Source organism: Panthera onca, chromosome C1, assembly GCF_046562875.1.
Source record: "Panthera onca isolate mPanOnc1 chromosome C1, mPanOnc1 haplotype 2, whole genome shotgun sequence".
Lineage (NCBI taxonomy): Eukaryota > Metazoa > Chordata > Mammalia > Carnivora > Felidae > Panthera > Panthera onca.
The window spans coordinates 79,400,800-79,419,005 of record NC_138346.1 but is presented as its reverse complement, the minus strand read 5'-3'; the positions used below and the strand labels follow the sequence as shown (position 1 = coordinate 79,419,005).

Here is an 18,206-nt window from a genome sequence, read left to right as displayed (position 1 = left end):
ATAAAAAATATAAATAGTAAATTTCTTATTTGTTAAAAGGAGTCATGCAAAACGTTTTATACAACAATCAAGACAGACTTTTAGCTACAGCGCCCTCTCCAGGATGGCAGCTATGCTACTACCATGGTTAATGACAGTTACCTGAAGAACAGGGTCAGAAAAGGATACTCTAGAATGTTAAGTTTTAAGATTTTATGTTCAATTTATTTCACCTATGTTCAGTTCACCTGTCTTATAAACAAGGCAAAAAGTTGAAGGGATGGGCTATAACCAGGATATCTATTATATTCATTATCAAGGATCAAGTACTTTTTCTCCTACCCTAAATGGAAAATAGCATACTTATCAATAGTTGATATGTGGGTGGATCACTGAGTAGATGGACTTTCCATGGAATGTAATTCCTATCTTCCTATCTCCCAGGTTTCAATACCTCTTGCTAGTATATGCTGAAATCTTATATAGGTCAGGATTGCTAATGCTGGCATGTTCAAAGAGCACATTTCTGACATTAGAAATGCCTGGCACAAGTTAAAACACATAGTTTATGCTATTTTATTTGTATATAATCTATACTCATCACTCTTAGTGATGAAATTATTCAAAGAAGCCCCTGGACTAAAAATTGGAAAACAAAAAATAAAGCCATTCTATTGAAAGATTTCAAAGTAAAACCCATATTGAATATAATTTTTCTAGATTTCATAGGTTCAAATTTTTTTATTTGGGGTTCTTGTTTTTTTTTCATTTTCTTTTAAGTTTATTAATTTATTTTGAGAGAGAGAGCGCATGTGCATGTGTGCACAAGCAAGTGGGGACAGGTAGAGAGAGAGGGAGAGAGATTCCCAAGCAGGCCCTGCGCTGACAGTGCAGAGCCCGAAGCAGGGCTTGAACCCATGAACTGTGAGGTTATGACCTGAGCTGAAACCAGGAATCTTAAATGACTGAACCACCCAGGTGTCCCAGGTTTCTTGTTTTAAAAAAACAAACAAACAGCTATTTTCCCTATTTTTTAAGCAGTATTTAGGAAGAGAAGAAAATCTTCCTTTACTGTTTTTATTAAGTAACTTCAGGATCAATTATACATTTTGCTAACAGAAAAGAGATATATTGGATTAAGGCTGTTCATCAACTGGACTTAGCAAGAGGTCAAAGTACAAGGTGAACAGTGGTGATTTTTATCTATTAGCCATTTTAAACTTTGAAAAACTTTCTGCTACCTGTTACAGATTGTTGTTAAGAGTCTAAAAATATTTTTTCATTTAGTGAAGAAGATGAATAATTGCTGCACACGCAAGACATATTTATTTAGCATCTTCCATATGCCTTATGCAGTTGTCAATATGTTTCTCCAAGCTTCATTTGCAAAGATAATTCCTAGAAGTTGAGTTACTCCAAATAAAACGTCATCTACCCTTTTGTGTTTGGAATGATTTTAAAATTCATGAGCTTCAAAGTTTTGCACTTCATTTAAGACGAAGCTTTCGGAAATATTTAAAATCGTTTTATAGTTTTATAGTTTTGTATTCAGTAATACAGGTAAAGCATCATTGGTGATGGTAAAAAGATTTTGTTGGTTGCTATGATATATATGAAACATCTGACTAACCCCATGTCAAAATTTGTCTTTCACTCACACATTCTCATTCTTTGATCCATTCGCCCCTTTTCAGATTTCTGCCTATTTGGCTCTTCCTGACCCTATTAATTGGTTTAATCCAGCTCCCAACTTCATCTGTAATTCCTTTCTTCTCTGGCACTCTCCCCATTCAGTCTCTTTCACTTTCCAACTAGGCCTTATTTCTGTCTTTTTTTCTTCTTAGCAAAGAGTCTGAATAATGAGAATATTTAAGTTCAAATCCTGGCTCTTAAAAATCTGGTCAAGTCAAATAAATTTTCAGGACCTCAGTGTACTGATCCATTACAGATGAGTAACATCCACAAGAGAGGAAGTGACCAGCTCAATTTAATGTCCCCAGCTAGTAAAATTCAATGACTTTGAGTCCTACTACTGAGCTCTTTGATCCTGCTATATATTGGCCAATTAGAACAAGGATCAAAGAAGAAGACTATCTGTTAAGAGTGTAAAAAAACATACTCAAGATACAAATACATTTGTGTCTTCTTTTTCTTTTTCCTAACTCTTCAAACAACAGTAACTTCTTGGTGTAAAATACAAAAGGAAAATTAAAAAAAAAAGAAAATCCTTAGTTTTCTACCTTTTTTATAGTTTATTTTTTGTTTCCCAAACTAGAATCAAAACTCGTTAAATGCATGAATAGCAACAGGTATTATCTTTTTTAAAAACCCAAGGGGTTTCACAAAGCTGCCAGAATGAATCCAAGACAGGAGAAGGTGCATCTTGGTGGGCGTGATCACCACATGGAAAACAGAACTTCAATTTATACAACCACTTTATTAGGTGTCCTTACATCTTGACCGGATGCCAGAAACATTCCAAAATTCCTAATGCAAATCTCAAAAGCAAATCATCAAATCAATATTAAAATTAACATAAAACTTCCTTACAGATACACCATTTTTAAGCTTTGTTAAAATTCCACTAAAATTAACAGTTACACATACAAATCTAAACATTAATTTTTCTATTTCTGTCTATAAATATGAGTTAAGAATGTAATATCTGTTGGGTTCCTGGGTGGCTCAGTCGGTTAAGCGGCCAACTTCAGCTCAGGTCATGATCTCAGTCTGTGAATTCAAGCCCTGCATCAGGATCTGTACTAACAGCTCAGAGCCTGGAGCCCGCTTCAGATTCTGTGACTCCCTCTCTCTCTTGCCATCTCCCCCACTTGCACTCTGTCTCTCTCTCAAATATAAATAAACATGAAAAAAAGAGTGTAATATCTGCAATAAAAGGCACACAAAAAAATCAACTGCTACTACAGTAAATATTATATGATTTTACAACTTATTATTATTAACTATATTGTTTAGTTTATTTCATTTTTAAATCATGCTACCTATAATAATTCTCAAAGACTAAGAAAATGTGGCTAGTCACGTAGTTTTGTTTGTTTACTCAAAGGGACAATATCAGAGAAACATAAGAGCGACAACATTTAAGTATTAGTCTGATAACTGAGTTACAATCAAGCCTTACTAAATGTCCATGAGACCTTAAAATCTCATTTCTAGTGATAACCGTCTATATAATTATTGTTATAAAAGGCAAAATGAAAGCCAATTTAGGTCTTTTCACCCAGGAAAACTTCTAGACCAAATTAATCTAGGATAAAAGAAATAGAAATCTATAACTGACTCCACAATCTTTCTGTTGTTTCCAGATACACTTCCAATTTGGGAAGTGTCAAACTGGTAAAGCAGAATGGCCAACCGATTTAAGCCCGTATTTAAATCTGAAGTACGGGCGCTTGGCTGGTTTAGTCAATACAAGCATATAATTCTTGATCTCAGGATCATGAATTCAAGCCCCACACTGGGCGTAGAGCTTACTTAAAAAACTTTTTTTAAAAAAATTAATAAGTAATATTAATAAGTAATATTATTTTAAAAATAATAAGTAACAAATAAATAAATATTTGAAGTAATATCGTAACAAGAAAGTAGAAAGAACAAATGTGATAGCAATATCACACACACACACACACACATAATGCCAGAATTCTACTTACCTCATGGGCTAACATTTTATAGAGTTCTTCTCTAGTTACAGAAATTCTTTCTCTGTCTGTACTGTCCACAACAACAATTACAAACTAAAATAATTACAAAAAAATAGTGATTACACAATTCAATATTCATAAAATTTATAAAGTACTTAATTGATTTACAGACCACAAATACCAAGAAATTAGAGCCTCATGGTATGGTATTACTGGAAAACCAGAGATACCTTCTATATACATTGTGAAGCCTGAAGGTTTGATCCATTTCTATTCAAATATCATTTGCTAATTTTTAAGAGAAAATAGGAGAAAAAAGAATACAATGCTAACACTATTAGAATGTTAGTTCTACTACTCTGTTAATATTCTACTCCATTAATACTACTCCGTTAGTATTCTAACCAATATACATGTTTGTTTCTAAATTAATGTCTTGAATGGTAATGAGCTTGTATCCAACTATGTGCACCACAGTCAATATGAAAAAAATACAGTGAAGCTAATATAATGTTGTACGCTAATTAGACTTTAATAAAAAAATCTTACTGAGAAAAAAATATGAAAAAGAATACATTATAATCCTAGATTTTATATATTTCTACAGATATTATTTATTAATATCGATCTGAAACTCTAAAAGGGCATGATACAGGAGTAATGTGACAGTTAAATCAACTTTTAAAAATCAACAAATGAAAGAATACATCTATTTAAATCCATGCTTCTCTTGTTTATGTAAATGGTACCTGCTGCCTGCAAGCACAACTCTTTCTTGAACTAATGATGAGACTAGGGTCAGAAGATGTAGTGAGACCTGTGAAGGAGCCAAGGAGGACTGAGCTACACTGTACCTCTTCTTCACCTGCACGAGTACCAAGAACCACCATGGAAGCAGAACCCGAAACAGTCACTTTATGACCGCACTGGTGATGCCCAGGTTAACTCTGCTTATAAAGAACAAGCACTATGGATTTTTTAAAACCAGCTTTCCATTTCCAGATAAACCACTGTTAATTTTCAGAGTCTTTTCTATTTATCAGATGTCATTAACCATACGGCAGATGGCTAAGAGAACTGCTACTTTACCTCTTCTCTCACTTGACACTCACCTAAGACCCATCCTATTCTAAGGCATTTTAATAAAACCATTAATTTTTAAGATGTTGTCATAAATTTGATACTTGCAGCATTATACACAGAAATACTAACCATATATACCTTTCCTTCTCCAAAATACATGATCAAATGCTTAGCAAAGTGTTAGGGGATCAGGTCATTAGAGACAATTAATAGTGTCTTAATGATACAATATGCATCTTTATATACATTTGGAGTTTTATAATCAGTACTACAAAAACAACTGTCACAGCAAATTGAACTTTCAATTTACAAGGTCTATACAATAAAGGTCTCAAATGTCATAGGTCTGAATTGCCTCTTGGGAAATAACATATAAATAAAAACATATGATTTATGTCCAAATTGCTTTATAACCAAAAGAAGAATTATTTCATGTGCAATTGTGCTGCATAAAAGAACATACATAGTAAAGGTCTGGCCAGGATTCAAGCCTCCAGAACCCTCTCATTTAACTAGGATTTTCTGTATGCAGACAAAAATAAATACTAAGAGAGAAATAAAATGACAAAGTGTGAGATTGAACTTACTGTAAAAACAACTATTTAAGATGAGTTCTGGGATCCATACATAATCAGACTAATCAATCACCCCTTCATTCCAATTATCCCTATAGACAGGTTCAATGAGAGTGGATATACAGAACAATGACCCTGAAACAGGGAATCAAAGATTCTATCATGTTTAAATTCTACTTTTATTAACATATTGGGATATTTCAAAAAGATTAATTATAAGAGTTCACATCTAGAAGATATTTCCCAAGCATTCTGTTCTTAGAAGTTTTAGTATATTAAGAAACATTACCTCTGTGTTAGTATAGTAAGTGTTCCAGGAAGAACGAAGAGATTCTTGACCACCAATATCCCACATTAAGAAACGTGTATTATTAATCACTATTTCTTCTACATTACTTCCAATTGTAGGTGATGTATGTACAACTTCATTCATAGAACTAGAAAAAAAAAAGTTCAAATATATTACAATTAGCAGGGAAGCTAGATTGTTTGAGCATTTTGCAATCAAAGGATAAATCAGCATGAGTTTTCATATTTTATATCCAAATGGCCCTTTCCCACTATCTCAGAAGAGTAAGGTAAGGGTTGGGGCATCTGGGTGGCTCAGTCCTTACGCATCTGACTTTGGCTCAGGTCATGACCTCATAGATCATGAGCTTGGGTCTCACACTGGGTGAGCACATGCCCTGCTTTGGGGGGAGCATGAGCTCCACTTCAGGTGAACACAAGCCCCGCCTCAGGTGAACCCCACTTCTCTGTCTCTGTCCTTCATTCACTTGCGCCCTCTTTTTCTAAAAAAAAAAAAAAAAAAAAAAAAGGAGTGAGGTAAGGGTTTAAACAGGATGGAACTAGGTAGTGGACGATCTGGAATACTCTAGATTGAGTCCCAGAAACTATATAAACAATATTTCTCTACTTTCTATAAGTAAAAAAACTGAACAACATGCTCTACATCATATAAATTTCTAGCTGTCCTACAACAGTTGCTTAAATCTGGCTCCTGGTTTATAGTCAACCTGACTTCTTACAGAATATTTTAGGTGCATATAACTTTTTATTGCTTTTGCTAATCATATATTACCCAGGCAGAAAAAATAATTATGAATGATAAAATAAAAATTTTAAACTAGTTAATACTTACAACTGGTAAAGGATCGTAGTTTTCCCTGCATTATCCAGCCCAACAATGATAACTTTGTGCTCTGAAATAAAAAAAAAACATTAATCATTTATTAATTAAAAACAAAAATAGGCCATTTAAGTTCTAACCGTGAATTTTAGGCATCAACTGGGTACATAGTGGGGTGGGGTAAATTAGAAAAAAAGGTCAGCCTTTAAATCTGGTAGCGGAAGGCCAGGTCCCATCATAGATAACCGTAAACTGAGTACATTTAGACCACAGAATTGTTCTAACACCAAATCTAACCAAATTCTAAGGTTAGAATTTGTTCTAGCCAAATCTAAGGATGTATGGCTATGGTGGCAGTGACTCCCTATCCCTTGGCTTCTATGACACCACTTTCTCCAAGTTCTCTTCCACTCTCTCTTGATATATATAGATTTTTTACCACAGATTCCTCTTCCTTGGGTCTTCCTTCAAAAACATTCATGTTACCCAAGGCTGTCTTCTTCCATTCTCTTCACATTTTATTTAGCAGGCACTCTTAGGGCCTATCTAGTTCTATGCTATCTAAAAACTATTCCAAAGATAGTATGTGGAAGAAGCTCATTTCCAAAGATGGTGTCTGTATAGTCTCCTCCCTTCCCTGATTCCATGTGAATCTGAGCTGGTCCTGTGACTTACTTTTAACCAAAAGAATATAGCAGAAGTGATGCTGTGTGACTTCAAGCCTAGACCATTACAAACCTTGCAGCTGCCTGGCTCTCTTGGACAACCACCCTTGGAGTAAACTGGACACCATGTAACAAGTCCTACTATCCCCCAAACCACTATATATGTAAGTCAGAAAGCCTAAGCTGATCATGTGGCTTGACCCTGTGGAGAGAGATCACCACATGGTTGCCCCAGCTGTTCTAGCCATTCCAGATGAGATGCCAGACACACAAATAAAGAAGCCATCTTGGATATGTAGCCAGGTCAAGCTATAGATGACTCTAGTTCTAGCTGTTAACTACAACCAAATGAGAATCCCAAGCTAGAACTTCCTAGCTGAGCTCAGTCAAATCACAGAACCATGACAGATAAATGATAAATTATTGCTTTAAGTCACAAAATTTAGGAGCGGTTTGTTACACAGCGGTAGATAACACAAGCACTATGGAAAAAGACATGCAATTATGTGATCTTGGGCAAATGACTTATTTCTCTAATCCCTAAGTTTTCTCGCTATAAAACAGGGACAACAATACCTATCTTTCAGAGTTGCATAATGATTAAGATAGCACATGAGCAGTGCCAACCACTAAGAAAGATTGTTCCTAATCCCAAATCTCTCCTAAACTCCAACCTATCTAGTAGACACAGTGCCACTCAACATATCCCAAACCCAACATTCAAACCTTTTTCTAATTCTATTCTACCTAATTTGCTTAATGGCATTACCACAAATTCAGTTGCCCCTGGAGCTTATTCAATGTTTCCCTCAATCCCAACAACTAATTTGTCACCAAGTTCTATGGATTCCACCTCAAAAATATATCCTGAACCTGCCTCCTTTCACCGGTCCTAGTTGTAGTCCTTCTCATTTCTTATTGTAAAACCTTCCCTAAGTAGACTGTCTCCAATCCACCTTCCCACTGTTTTTACAGTAATTGTTCTACACTATAAAGCTGATACCACCACTCTTATTGAAATGATGGCTCTCCATTTTGACAGAAATGAGTCACATTTCTCTTCTCTTATGTGTGAGTCTCCCCACATAAGCTGCCACATGTCTTTACAGCAAACATTTCTCTACCTCTACTCGGTTTTACCCTGAGCCAGAATTATCTTCTCCGATTCTCCATTTAGGGAATTCCTACTAATCTTTTAAGTTTAGTTTCCCCCCCCCAAATCACTTTCTCATGCTTTTCCACAATATCTCTAACTAGCACTTACCATTAACTATTTACACATACACTAACTAATCTTCTCAGCCCAATGAGGCATGCTTTATGCATATAGATCCCAGGCCAATCATCTTTATAATCCCAGTCACTACAACTTTTCCTGGCACAAGGTACTCAACAAATGTTGAATTAATTACTATTCATTCTATAAATAATAGATGTTGAGGATTGTAACACCTCACAGTAAGGGTATCTTTGAGAAAAAGCCTTTTCAATGAGATGGCATAAGTTTTCCAATAGTTGCCATTTACCGTAGAGGGGAATTCCTATTATACAAAAATAGGAAGATCAAGTAAATAGAAAATTTTAATACAGTCTATTTTCTCCAATCACTCATTTCTCTGAAGAGAGGGCAGGCAGCTTAGGTCCACTAGGGTTCTAAAGGGAGATGATCATGTTTCCCCCTTATAGGTTCTTAAAAACAATTTTAAAGATGCAGGGCCCAGTACATTTAATCTTTCAAGGTGACTAGGGTAAAGGAACTGAGAAAATGATCAAATACAAAGATGATACTTATTTTAAATAAAAGGTTAATAACATGTAGAGGGCTTGCTAAGGCAAGTTCAGTTGAATGACCACCAAAAGGCCTCATCAAGTGATGTTTCTCTCTGGTGAATTTACCTAGTGCATGGCCCTTCATCTCCCAGGTCCACAAACTCAATCCTGCTAGTATCTCAGAGTAGACAGGGCTCAGAGAAAGCAACTCACAGAAATGACATATACACAAGAATGCCAAAATGAGTAGCATACAATGAGATCAAATGTTCAAAACTAACCTGGCAAGTGCAGTCTCTCCCTAAGGAAAAGTAATAGGGTGGTCAGATTATTTGGGGAACATGGGCTCCTGCCAAAGGGTGTGTTTTATAAGCTTAATGACTGGATATATCCATCTTCACATTAGGGCCATACCTGCATCAGGGCCAGATTATAGAGTTCTTGAAGGAAGGTACATTTTACCTGGAAAGTTTTTAAAATGCATGGCAATTCTGCCTAATTCTGTATTTTTCTATGCCCCCCAGAATAAGCATTCTTCTTTTAATGGTGTATCTCTTCTTCACTTCTATTACTACAACCACCTATAAACATTTTAATTAAGCAGAATTCACATCAGGCTATACCGTGATCTCTGGCTTGGATGAAAATTTTTAGCTTCCCACTTGAATACTAATTTTTAATAATACCATTCTCAAAATGCCAACTATTTTTAGTTTCAGGAATATCATTTTCTAACCTCCACTGTATCACTGGACTAAATTTAGACAGACTAGACTAAGACAGACTAGACTTTAGGCCAATACTCAGGAAGAAAATACAATTAATCTGACCCATGTGAGAAATATCATTCTAAAAAGTATCAAATTAATAGGGGCAAAAAGAAACAGTACAAATATAGGCAAGAATCTATGACAAATAACTATATACTGACTTAAAAAAGTGTGTGTGTACAAATAACACATACAGACACCCCAAACACAAAAAGCATTGTCTGTTACAAAGTCCTTCATCACTTAAAGAGGTTGGAGTTTTATTCTAACCATGCTTCCATTTTTCAAAGTATTTTGCTACATTTCATTTGTAACTGCTATCAGAGCCTGTGGTACACTGTTTTGAGCATTCACACAGAGCCCCTTAACAGCTGAAGACCCCTTAACAGCTGAAGATGAATTTGAATTTAAAGGGGGATGGGAGCCACTTGGTATTATCTCAGCCATAAAGTAAAAGATGGTTCAAATGAGTGCTATCTTTTTTCCATTAAATGAAGTGTGACCCCTAAATGATAAGAATGATTTAAAGATTTGTCTAAAAAATTCTAAAAGGAGTTTCTAGGGGCACCTGGTTAAGCGTCAGTTAAGTGTCTGACTCTTGATTTCGGCTCAGGTCATGCTCTCATGATCAAGCCTCACTTTGGGCTCTGCTTGGGATTCTCTCTCTCCCTTGTTCTCTAAACAAATAAACTTAAAAAAAATAAATAGGGTGCCCAGGTCACTCAGTTGGTTAAGTGTCCAACTTGGGCTCAGGTCATGATCCCACAGTTCAGAGTTTAGGCCCTGTGTTTGGCTCTGTGCTGACAGCTCAGAGCCTAGAGCCTGCTCCGGATTCTGTCTCTCCTTCTCTCTCTGGACCTCCCCTGTTCCCACTCTGTCTCTCTCTTTCTCAAATATAAACATTAAAAAATAGTAATAATAAATAAATAAAAGGCGTTTCAATACATATTTTGAGTAATAGCAGGCGTATGTGTAGAAAAGCTCTCCAGACTTCTAAAAAGCTTTTGGGGCACCTGGGTGACTCAGTCAATTAGGCATCTAACTCTTAATTTCAGCTCACATCACGATCCCAGGGTCGTGGGATTGAGCCCTGCATCAGGGTCCACACTGAATATGGAGCCTGATTAAGATTCTCTCTCTCCCTCTCTAAAATAAACTTCTAAAAAAACATTTTTTAATAAAGTAAAATAAAATAAAATGATAGCTTTTAAGGTGAAAACTTAACCTAGCTTTGTTTTTTAAAACGGTCTCCTTATTTTAGCCATGCCCCATAGGACTTATTTCCTGATTCCAACCATAGTACTTTTCTACCACTTCTATAAGGAAGGACTACTAGACAAAAAAAATACTACAGGAAGATTCTTTATCATACCTGACCACAAGCTGAACATAAGCAAGGTAAAATTGCTGTGAACAAAACCCACTGTGCAATAACACACAGACATAAACTGAGATAAAGCACATGGCAGAAGAGGCTCATACCAGAGGATTCCATCTTCTCATAACACAAGTTAGTTGCCTGCTGAGGACAGGATGTGATTTTTACAACCACTGCATAGAATGAACTAGAGAATCAATAAGATGGAATCAGATAACAACATATCCTGTTGTGGATAAATATTTAAACTGCCATAAGTCTGTCTTCAGTAGTGCCTAGGAAAAAAAAGGATACTGGGAAGAGAAGGCATGGAGGATAGTAACAAGATGAGGATTCTTGTCTGGCATGGTGGAAAATAAGAGACAAAAGCATCAAAGATGGTGAGAGGGAAAGTAATGTAGCACTGGTTTCCGTACTGGAAACCTCCTTCTTCTATTTAATTTTACAACCTCAATACATTCCTTTGTCACCTGCAAGTGCATAAATATGCAAACATGCCTCCAAATTCTTAAGACATAAGAGAATTTCTAAAGTCCATCAAGGGAATACAAGCTAATGGAATTAAAAATATAAAGTTTTTAAATTGGTAAAAAAAAAATTTTGAAGAAAAAAAAAAAAAGAAACTCCAATCAAATGTGTGTGGTACCTGGAAAATCTCCAAGGAGCTGCATGTTCTATGGGGCAGTCTAAGATCTCTTTGGAGGGCATTCCAACGAGGAATCCATGATGCAGAAGACCTTCACCTTTTCACCCCACACGAACACCTACAAGCCACATTCATCACCAATTTCTATCCACCCTTCTCCCCAAGATTTGTCTGGGGAATTTTTAAGTGTTTTACAATAAAGCACCAATGGCTGTTTAACTGCTTCCTAAGTCTAAGGTATAGCACATAGACCACAGTGAGAACTACAAAATTAAGATATAACTGCATAATAGGCTCAAAGATAAAGGTGGCAACTTCATGGTGAAAAGCCAGTTTACTACCAATGATAGGGTTAAATTATTCAGACTTTCTAATACTGTATCAACTTCCTTTGGAAATTCTTAGGCTCCTTCACCACCCCAGCCTGTTCCTCCCATTACCAAGATGGGAGCAGAATTCTATGCAAAACCTAAAGTTGTAGCCCAAAAGTGTTCTAAGGCACTCCAAAACAAATATTCTACAATACCTAAAACATAACATGCATACTAAAAGATAAGGTTATTATGGGCAAATGCAGTAAGAATTTTGGCTATTCCAATTCTTTGATTCATGTGATTCATTACGAGTTTAGTGTTTAGCATGATTTTTCTTTTAGAGTATCTATGCCACAGCATTCTTATTCAGATAAGCCAAAACAACTACACAGGGTTACAATGCTTGGATAGAATTTGGAATTATCATTTAGGCTTCAGTTTCCCAATCAATACTTTACTGTTTTGTCATGAAAATGCTCCTAGTTTCCCCTCTTCATTTCCTTTTGTCACACCCAGACAGCCTATCAGCTCCATTCACTGCCAGGTTCTAAAACTCAATTTATATATATATTCCTCCAACCACCAGTCAGCAAATTAAACGAAAAGATGTCACTGCCATCCTGGAGGACTTCTAGTTCTGTGAATCATACCAAAGTCAAAAAACACAAATGCTAAGGCAGATAAATTGAGAGTCATTCTAACCCTTCATTATCATCTCATTTCTACACTACACAAAACCCTAACTCTATCTTACATAGAGCAAAAAATCCACCTGTCATGTTGTCCATCATTCATTCTCCCAGTCCCTAGCACCGAACCTGGAATAAAGCAGGTGCTTAATAAAGTATGAATGAAGAAATAAATCAGATCTGGAAGATATAAAGGTTGGACGTGAAATATCTGATCAAGTCACTTTGTATTAAAAGTTCAATTTTCAAAATCTACAAGCATCATTAACAAAAAATAGTTTGAAAATAAACTTACTATTTATAACAATGGTAGTAAAGTCTCAGGGAAAAAACACCTCTTTCACACTAAGGTTGCTGAATGAAAAGCGATGATTATACATGGCAAAATCAGAGATGCAATCAGGAAAGAGAAACCACACAATAATTTGAACTTGCTAAGTTTAGTGTAAAGAAAACAACTGGGGCAGGGAGCACCTGGGTGGCTCAGTGGGTTGAGCGTCTTGACTTCAGCTCAGGTCATGATCTCACGGTTTATGAGTTCGGCCAGGCTGCGGACTCTGTGCTGATAGCCCAGAGCCTGGAGCCTGCTTTGGATTCTGTGTCACCCTCTCTCTGCCCTTCCCCCACTCATGTGCTCTCTCGCACGCACGCGCTCTCTCTCCCAAAAACAAATAAACATTTAAAAAAAAAAAGAAAGAAAAAACTATTAAATGGGATCAAAGTAATGAGGGCTTGGCTAATAAAAAATAACGCTAGACTATTGGACTGACAAATATAAGGAGAATCCACTACACTTAGGGGCTTAGAGCTTCCCCAGAGCCCCCTGGACTGAGATGCAGACCTCATTGGAAGCCTTGGTTGTGGCTCACTGAACGGCACAGAAGTAGCTGTGGGGATCTGCCAGTGAATCTTGCTGGAAATCTTCCCTTTAGGGTGTTGGGGAAAACTTCATTGAGAGAGATTTTGCTGGAGGTCCTCCACGATGAAATCAACTGAAGTGGGTGCTAGAAACAGCTGGTGATTGCTAACCACTATGCAGTGCAGGAGCCAGCCACTAGAAAAGGGGTTCACCCTCCTAAAGCAGGACAGAACCTGCTAAAAGCACACTGTACCCAGGAAGAAAAACTGTTTCCTCATTCAACGTCCCTCCAATGCCTTGTCTACTGAGAAAGCTTAATATTGTGCCAGCTGGCAAAAGAAAAATATATAAGGATCCAGCTCCATATCCACAGAGCATGCAAGAACGAGGATTATGGAGCTAAATTTTATTGCCATAGTCCATCTCTTTGACTGAGCTTCCATATGTACTCTACTCTTCTACATAGCTGAACTCCCATACAAAAAAACCCAACAGCAGCAGGGGTAGCCTTCCCAGCACCAGGCTCCAGCAGCACAGGCAGCTTCATCAGCATTCATTCATAACTTACTCCTTTCCTAAGAGCCAATCAGAAGAATAATACAGGCTATCAATAAGGAAATTTCACAACTTATTCATAGTTCACATAAATGACAAAGTTCTTCCGTTTAGCTAACGTGAATCCTTCTTACACAAAGAAAATTTTTTTATTTGTTTTTTAAAGAGCACTAACTATGGCAATAGGTGACCCTGGTTAAAATCCCAGGTCTCTTAACTGTAGTGCCTTAAGCAAGTTACTTAATGTTTCTTTGTCCCTATAAATTCGGGAGAAATCTTCCTCCTAGGGTTGTTGTCAAGAGTAAATCAACTGAAGTGAAGACTAAATCAACTAATCTGCGTTGAACCTAACCTTGCAAAAGTCAGCAAATGTTAACTATTATTATCTCATCTCTAGAGATGGAGTTAGCTTATATCCTGTCTCCCCACACTAGAATGAACCCTCCACAAAGGCAGGGAGATTTGTCTGTTTTGTTCCCTGCTTTGTTCCCACCACCTACAACAATAACTGACATAAACAGGTGCTCAAAAATATTTAATAAACCACTGATCACAAGCCCTTCTATACTAAAAAACACTCATGACAATTCTTCAAAGTCCTACTGTTACAAAGACTTATAACTTAGTAACTGAGAAACAATAAATGGGGGGAGGGGAATCAAAGAAAAAAATTATGCCAATCTCTCCTTTAATAAGACATGTGTCTACAACATATGTCTTCAGTGTTTTAACGTGGCATTTACCAGTTGTGTGGCCCAGGAAAATCACTCCACCAGAACATCAGTTTCCTCTTTTGAGGGGAATAACTACAAAGAATAACTACAAAGAACTGTTGAAACATTTTTTTTCTTTAAATAATGTATATAACACCATTTAGGACAAAATTTATATTCTATTGAATTTAAATATCACCTAAAGGCAACCTCTGGTTTTTCAAGTTTGAGAAGTATGCAATTAGCTTTCACTGTACACTCAACCAAGCTAAACTTAAACTGAAAAAAAAAAAAAAAAAAAAAAAAAAAAAAATTCTAAAGGTGTTTCAGAAAAAAAGAGATATGGCATGAAGTTCCCTCAGCACAGCCAATTCTGTAATCCCCTAAAATTTTCCTTCCAAGAGTTTATGTGAAAAGAACATAGGATTGTGTTCTGTACCTTCTGAAGGTAAAATAAAGCATCCAAGATCTATCTGACATATATATCATATCTCCAATTTAAAAGCATCAAAATCTGACATTAGATTTAATGAATATTCTGAAATATGATCCTACTGATTAACAACCACATCATTTAGCAGAATAGTTTATTCACATTTTCACAATATTTTGACATCTAAATTTCTAAAACTTAACTTCATTAGTTCCTCTTACTATTAATTTCCCAACACTGAAAGAAGTGTCCAGTCAAAAATTACCACAAAATACAAGCAACAAGAACACCACTATTAGCAATTTTTAGTAGCAACGATGCAGTAACATCCTTATTGTTTACTACTTGCAAGTAGCTGTTGGCAAAGCTGTAATTCATTCTTAAGTTACAGACACAAATAATTTTATCACTGACTTAAAATAGGAAGTGGAGATATCTCATTTTTCTTGCAGGACTAGAGCTCAATCAACAAGCAATATAAATTTCATAGCAGAGCTGAAATACTAGCTTTGCTAAAAATAATACAAAAATTATGGAGGTAAAAACTAGAATAGATCCTATCTACTAGAAACACTACCGATTTTACAGCAATGTTAGTTCCTATTCTTGAGACCTAGAGATTACCTTTCCAGTATCTGTAGGCTCCACAGTCACTCACCCAAGATCCCTGGTGTTCTACATTGAGAACATCTAGACCCAAAGAGGTTAAATGACTATGTCTCACTTCCCCTCTCCCAACAGAAACAGCTAGCTAGAGACCAGGCAGATTAGAACTGGTTTTCTCCATTTTAAGAAAAATTCCCATATCAGAAAAATCATTTTAAATATTGCTCTTCTGAGTGTCATGTGATCTACACTACCATTTTTTTATTTTATTTTTTTTAAAGATACACAGCAATTGCAAGTTCCAGTTCTGCTCCCTTCCTATCATCTTCTTATAGGAGGCTGGATCACGAAGGAGAAAGTGGGGATACGTTGTACATAATAGATGCCACCACTCATTCAGGTCTTTATTGGAAAACTTTGGGATGTGACACCACCACCAGCTTACCCAAGACAAAATAGCAAACTAAGTTACTGACAGCAGAAATGATAAATCACCCAGCATGCGTTAAAAAGGTACAAAAGAGCACCACTAACTATAGTATATCTCAATGACTATGGAGTTTTGTTAAAGTTGTATCCTCTTTCCTCAGTTTTAGAGATTCATCTTGTAACAAATTTTAATAAACCTGATATGCATTTCCAGTCAATGTTTGAGTTCAGATGAACTTAAGCATCCCTGTGTGATAATATATTCTGTATGTAGTAACTTGCTCGTTACCTACATAAACAAATGTTTCGTGTGGCATGTTTTCACATGCTTTCAGTGAAACACTTTAACACTTTTCATCCAGCCAAAAAAACCCCAAACCCTCCACTTAAATAAGGAACACAAACAGGAAAATGATCTTAAGCTTAACCTTAAACACAAATATGAATATAGGAAAAGGAGTGAGATCCATTGCCATTCGGGATGCACTAGTCTCCCCAAGGAGAGGCATGGAGGTGCAGGGAGAGCTCATAAACCGAGGTGTACTGGATAACTCAAGAGCGATTCCTCAAGTTTCCCGCATTCTGCAACCCTCCATCGCTCAGTGGTGCGGCTCGGGCCATAACCTATAACCTTCATCCCAGAGGACCCCAGCATTTCTATGTGGTGTCCAAACCCAACTGCTGGAGGAAAAAGGGCCACAAGATAGGCCAGGCCCTACAAAGGGACGCCGGACGTGGGGCAAGAAACCTTTTCCTTTCCAAATCGAAATCGGAGCAATGGGTGCATTTGCAGAATGGATTTCGCAAGTAGGTCCCTTAAGAAAAAAACCATTCCCGAACTCGGGAGTGGAGACTGAAAGCCCCCCGAACCCGCATCAACGCAGCCCGCACCCAGAGCTGAGACGGCGCGCAGTCGTACCGCCCACATTCCGGAAGTATTCGGAGACCACCCCCCCCCCCCACCCTCCCGGCCAGGGCCGACCCTCTCCCCCAATCCTAAGCCCTCGGCCCGCACCCCTCACCCTGGTGATTGAACAGTCTCCATATCCTGGTGAAGAGAATTCCCATTCTTGGGCAGCGGACCCCCCCTCCAGCCACCCGGGCCGCCTGGCCTCCCCCGGCTCAGGCTGAAGGGGAGGAGAGAGACGCGCCGGTGCCTCCGCCTCTGCTGCTGCTGCTGGTCCCGCGCTGGCCGCCAGCTCGCTTCCTGGGAACCGGAGGGAGGCCGAAGCCCAGGCCGCCCTGCCGCGTGCGAGGCCCCGCCGCTGCCGCCGCGGCACTCGCCTGGCTCGCGGACATCGCCGCCGCGTTGTCTGCGACGAGCCTCGCGGGCCACCGTCCTCCCCCAGCTCCTCTCGGGCGGCTGCGGTGGCGGCGACCACGCGGGCGGGGGAGGAGAGGGGCGGGACGAACGGGACCTGAGGGCGCAGGCGCGCGGACGGAGGGGCGGAGCCTGAGAAAGGGCGCCTGCTTGGCCCTCTTCCGTTTGCTTTTCGGAACGACCTGTAGCGTGCGGGACTGAGCCCGGGGGGGAAATCGAGGTAGTGCAGACTGCGGGTTGTGACAGATAGCTTTTATCTACTTGCTTTAACGTCCTTGCCCTTTTCATGTTTTTCCCTGCATTTCCTCGACGGAACCATAATGTAAATGTGTTAATTGAGTGCCTAATACCCATCCGCAATCTTTCATACACACTACACCGAAAGTTCCACGTCTTGCCCCGCAAAGACTTTGGGGTTCTGTGAGGGAAGCTTAACCTCTCTCTCGCTCGCTCTCTCTCTCTCAAACCTCTTGCCCCTGCCATCCAGCTGAAGCCAGTGGCCTTACCTACACAATCACTTATTGCACTTAAGGATTGTACGTCAGGGCTCTTCCCTATCCAATCTCCCTCCTCTTTCCAGTCAATCTTGCCCCGAGCAACGATTTTGATCAAGTCCCTCCTAGGGTT

General features: G+C 38.1%; 1 protein-coding gene across 1 annotated transcript in view; it reads right to left on the bottom strand.

Annotated features, from left to right (window-relative positions):
- Positions 1–17,659, bottom strand: part of ARL5A (ARF like GTPase 5A) — a 28,746-nt gene extending 11,087 nt beyond the window's left edge. Inside the window, exons 1-4 of the mRNA XM_060626551.3 lie at positions 17,281–17,659; positions 6,444–6,504; positions 5,592–5,739; positions 3,654–3,737 (exon numbers count right to left, since the gene is read on the bottom strand). Coding sequence (XP_060482534.1) covers positions 3,654–3,737; positions 5,592–5,739; positions 6,444–6,504; positions 17,281–17,326 — 339 coding nt within the window. The 5' untranslated portion in view covers positions 17,327–17,659. The remainder of the gene's footprint in view (positions 1–3,653; positions 3,738–5,591; positions 5,740–6,443; positions 6,505–17,280) is intronic.
- Between the last annotated feature and the right edge of the window lie 547 nt (positions 17,660–18,206).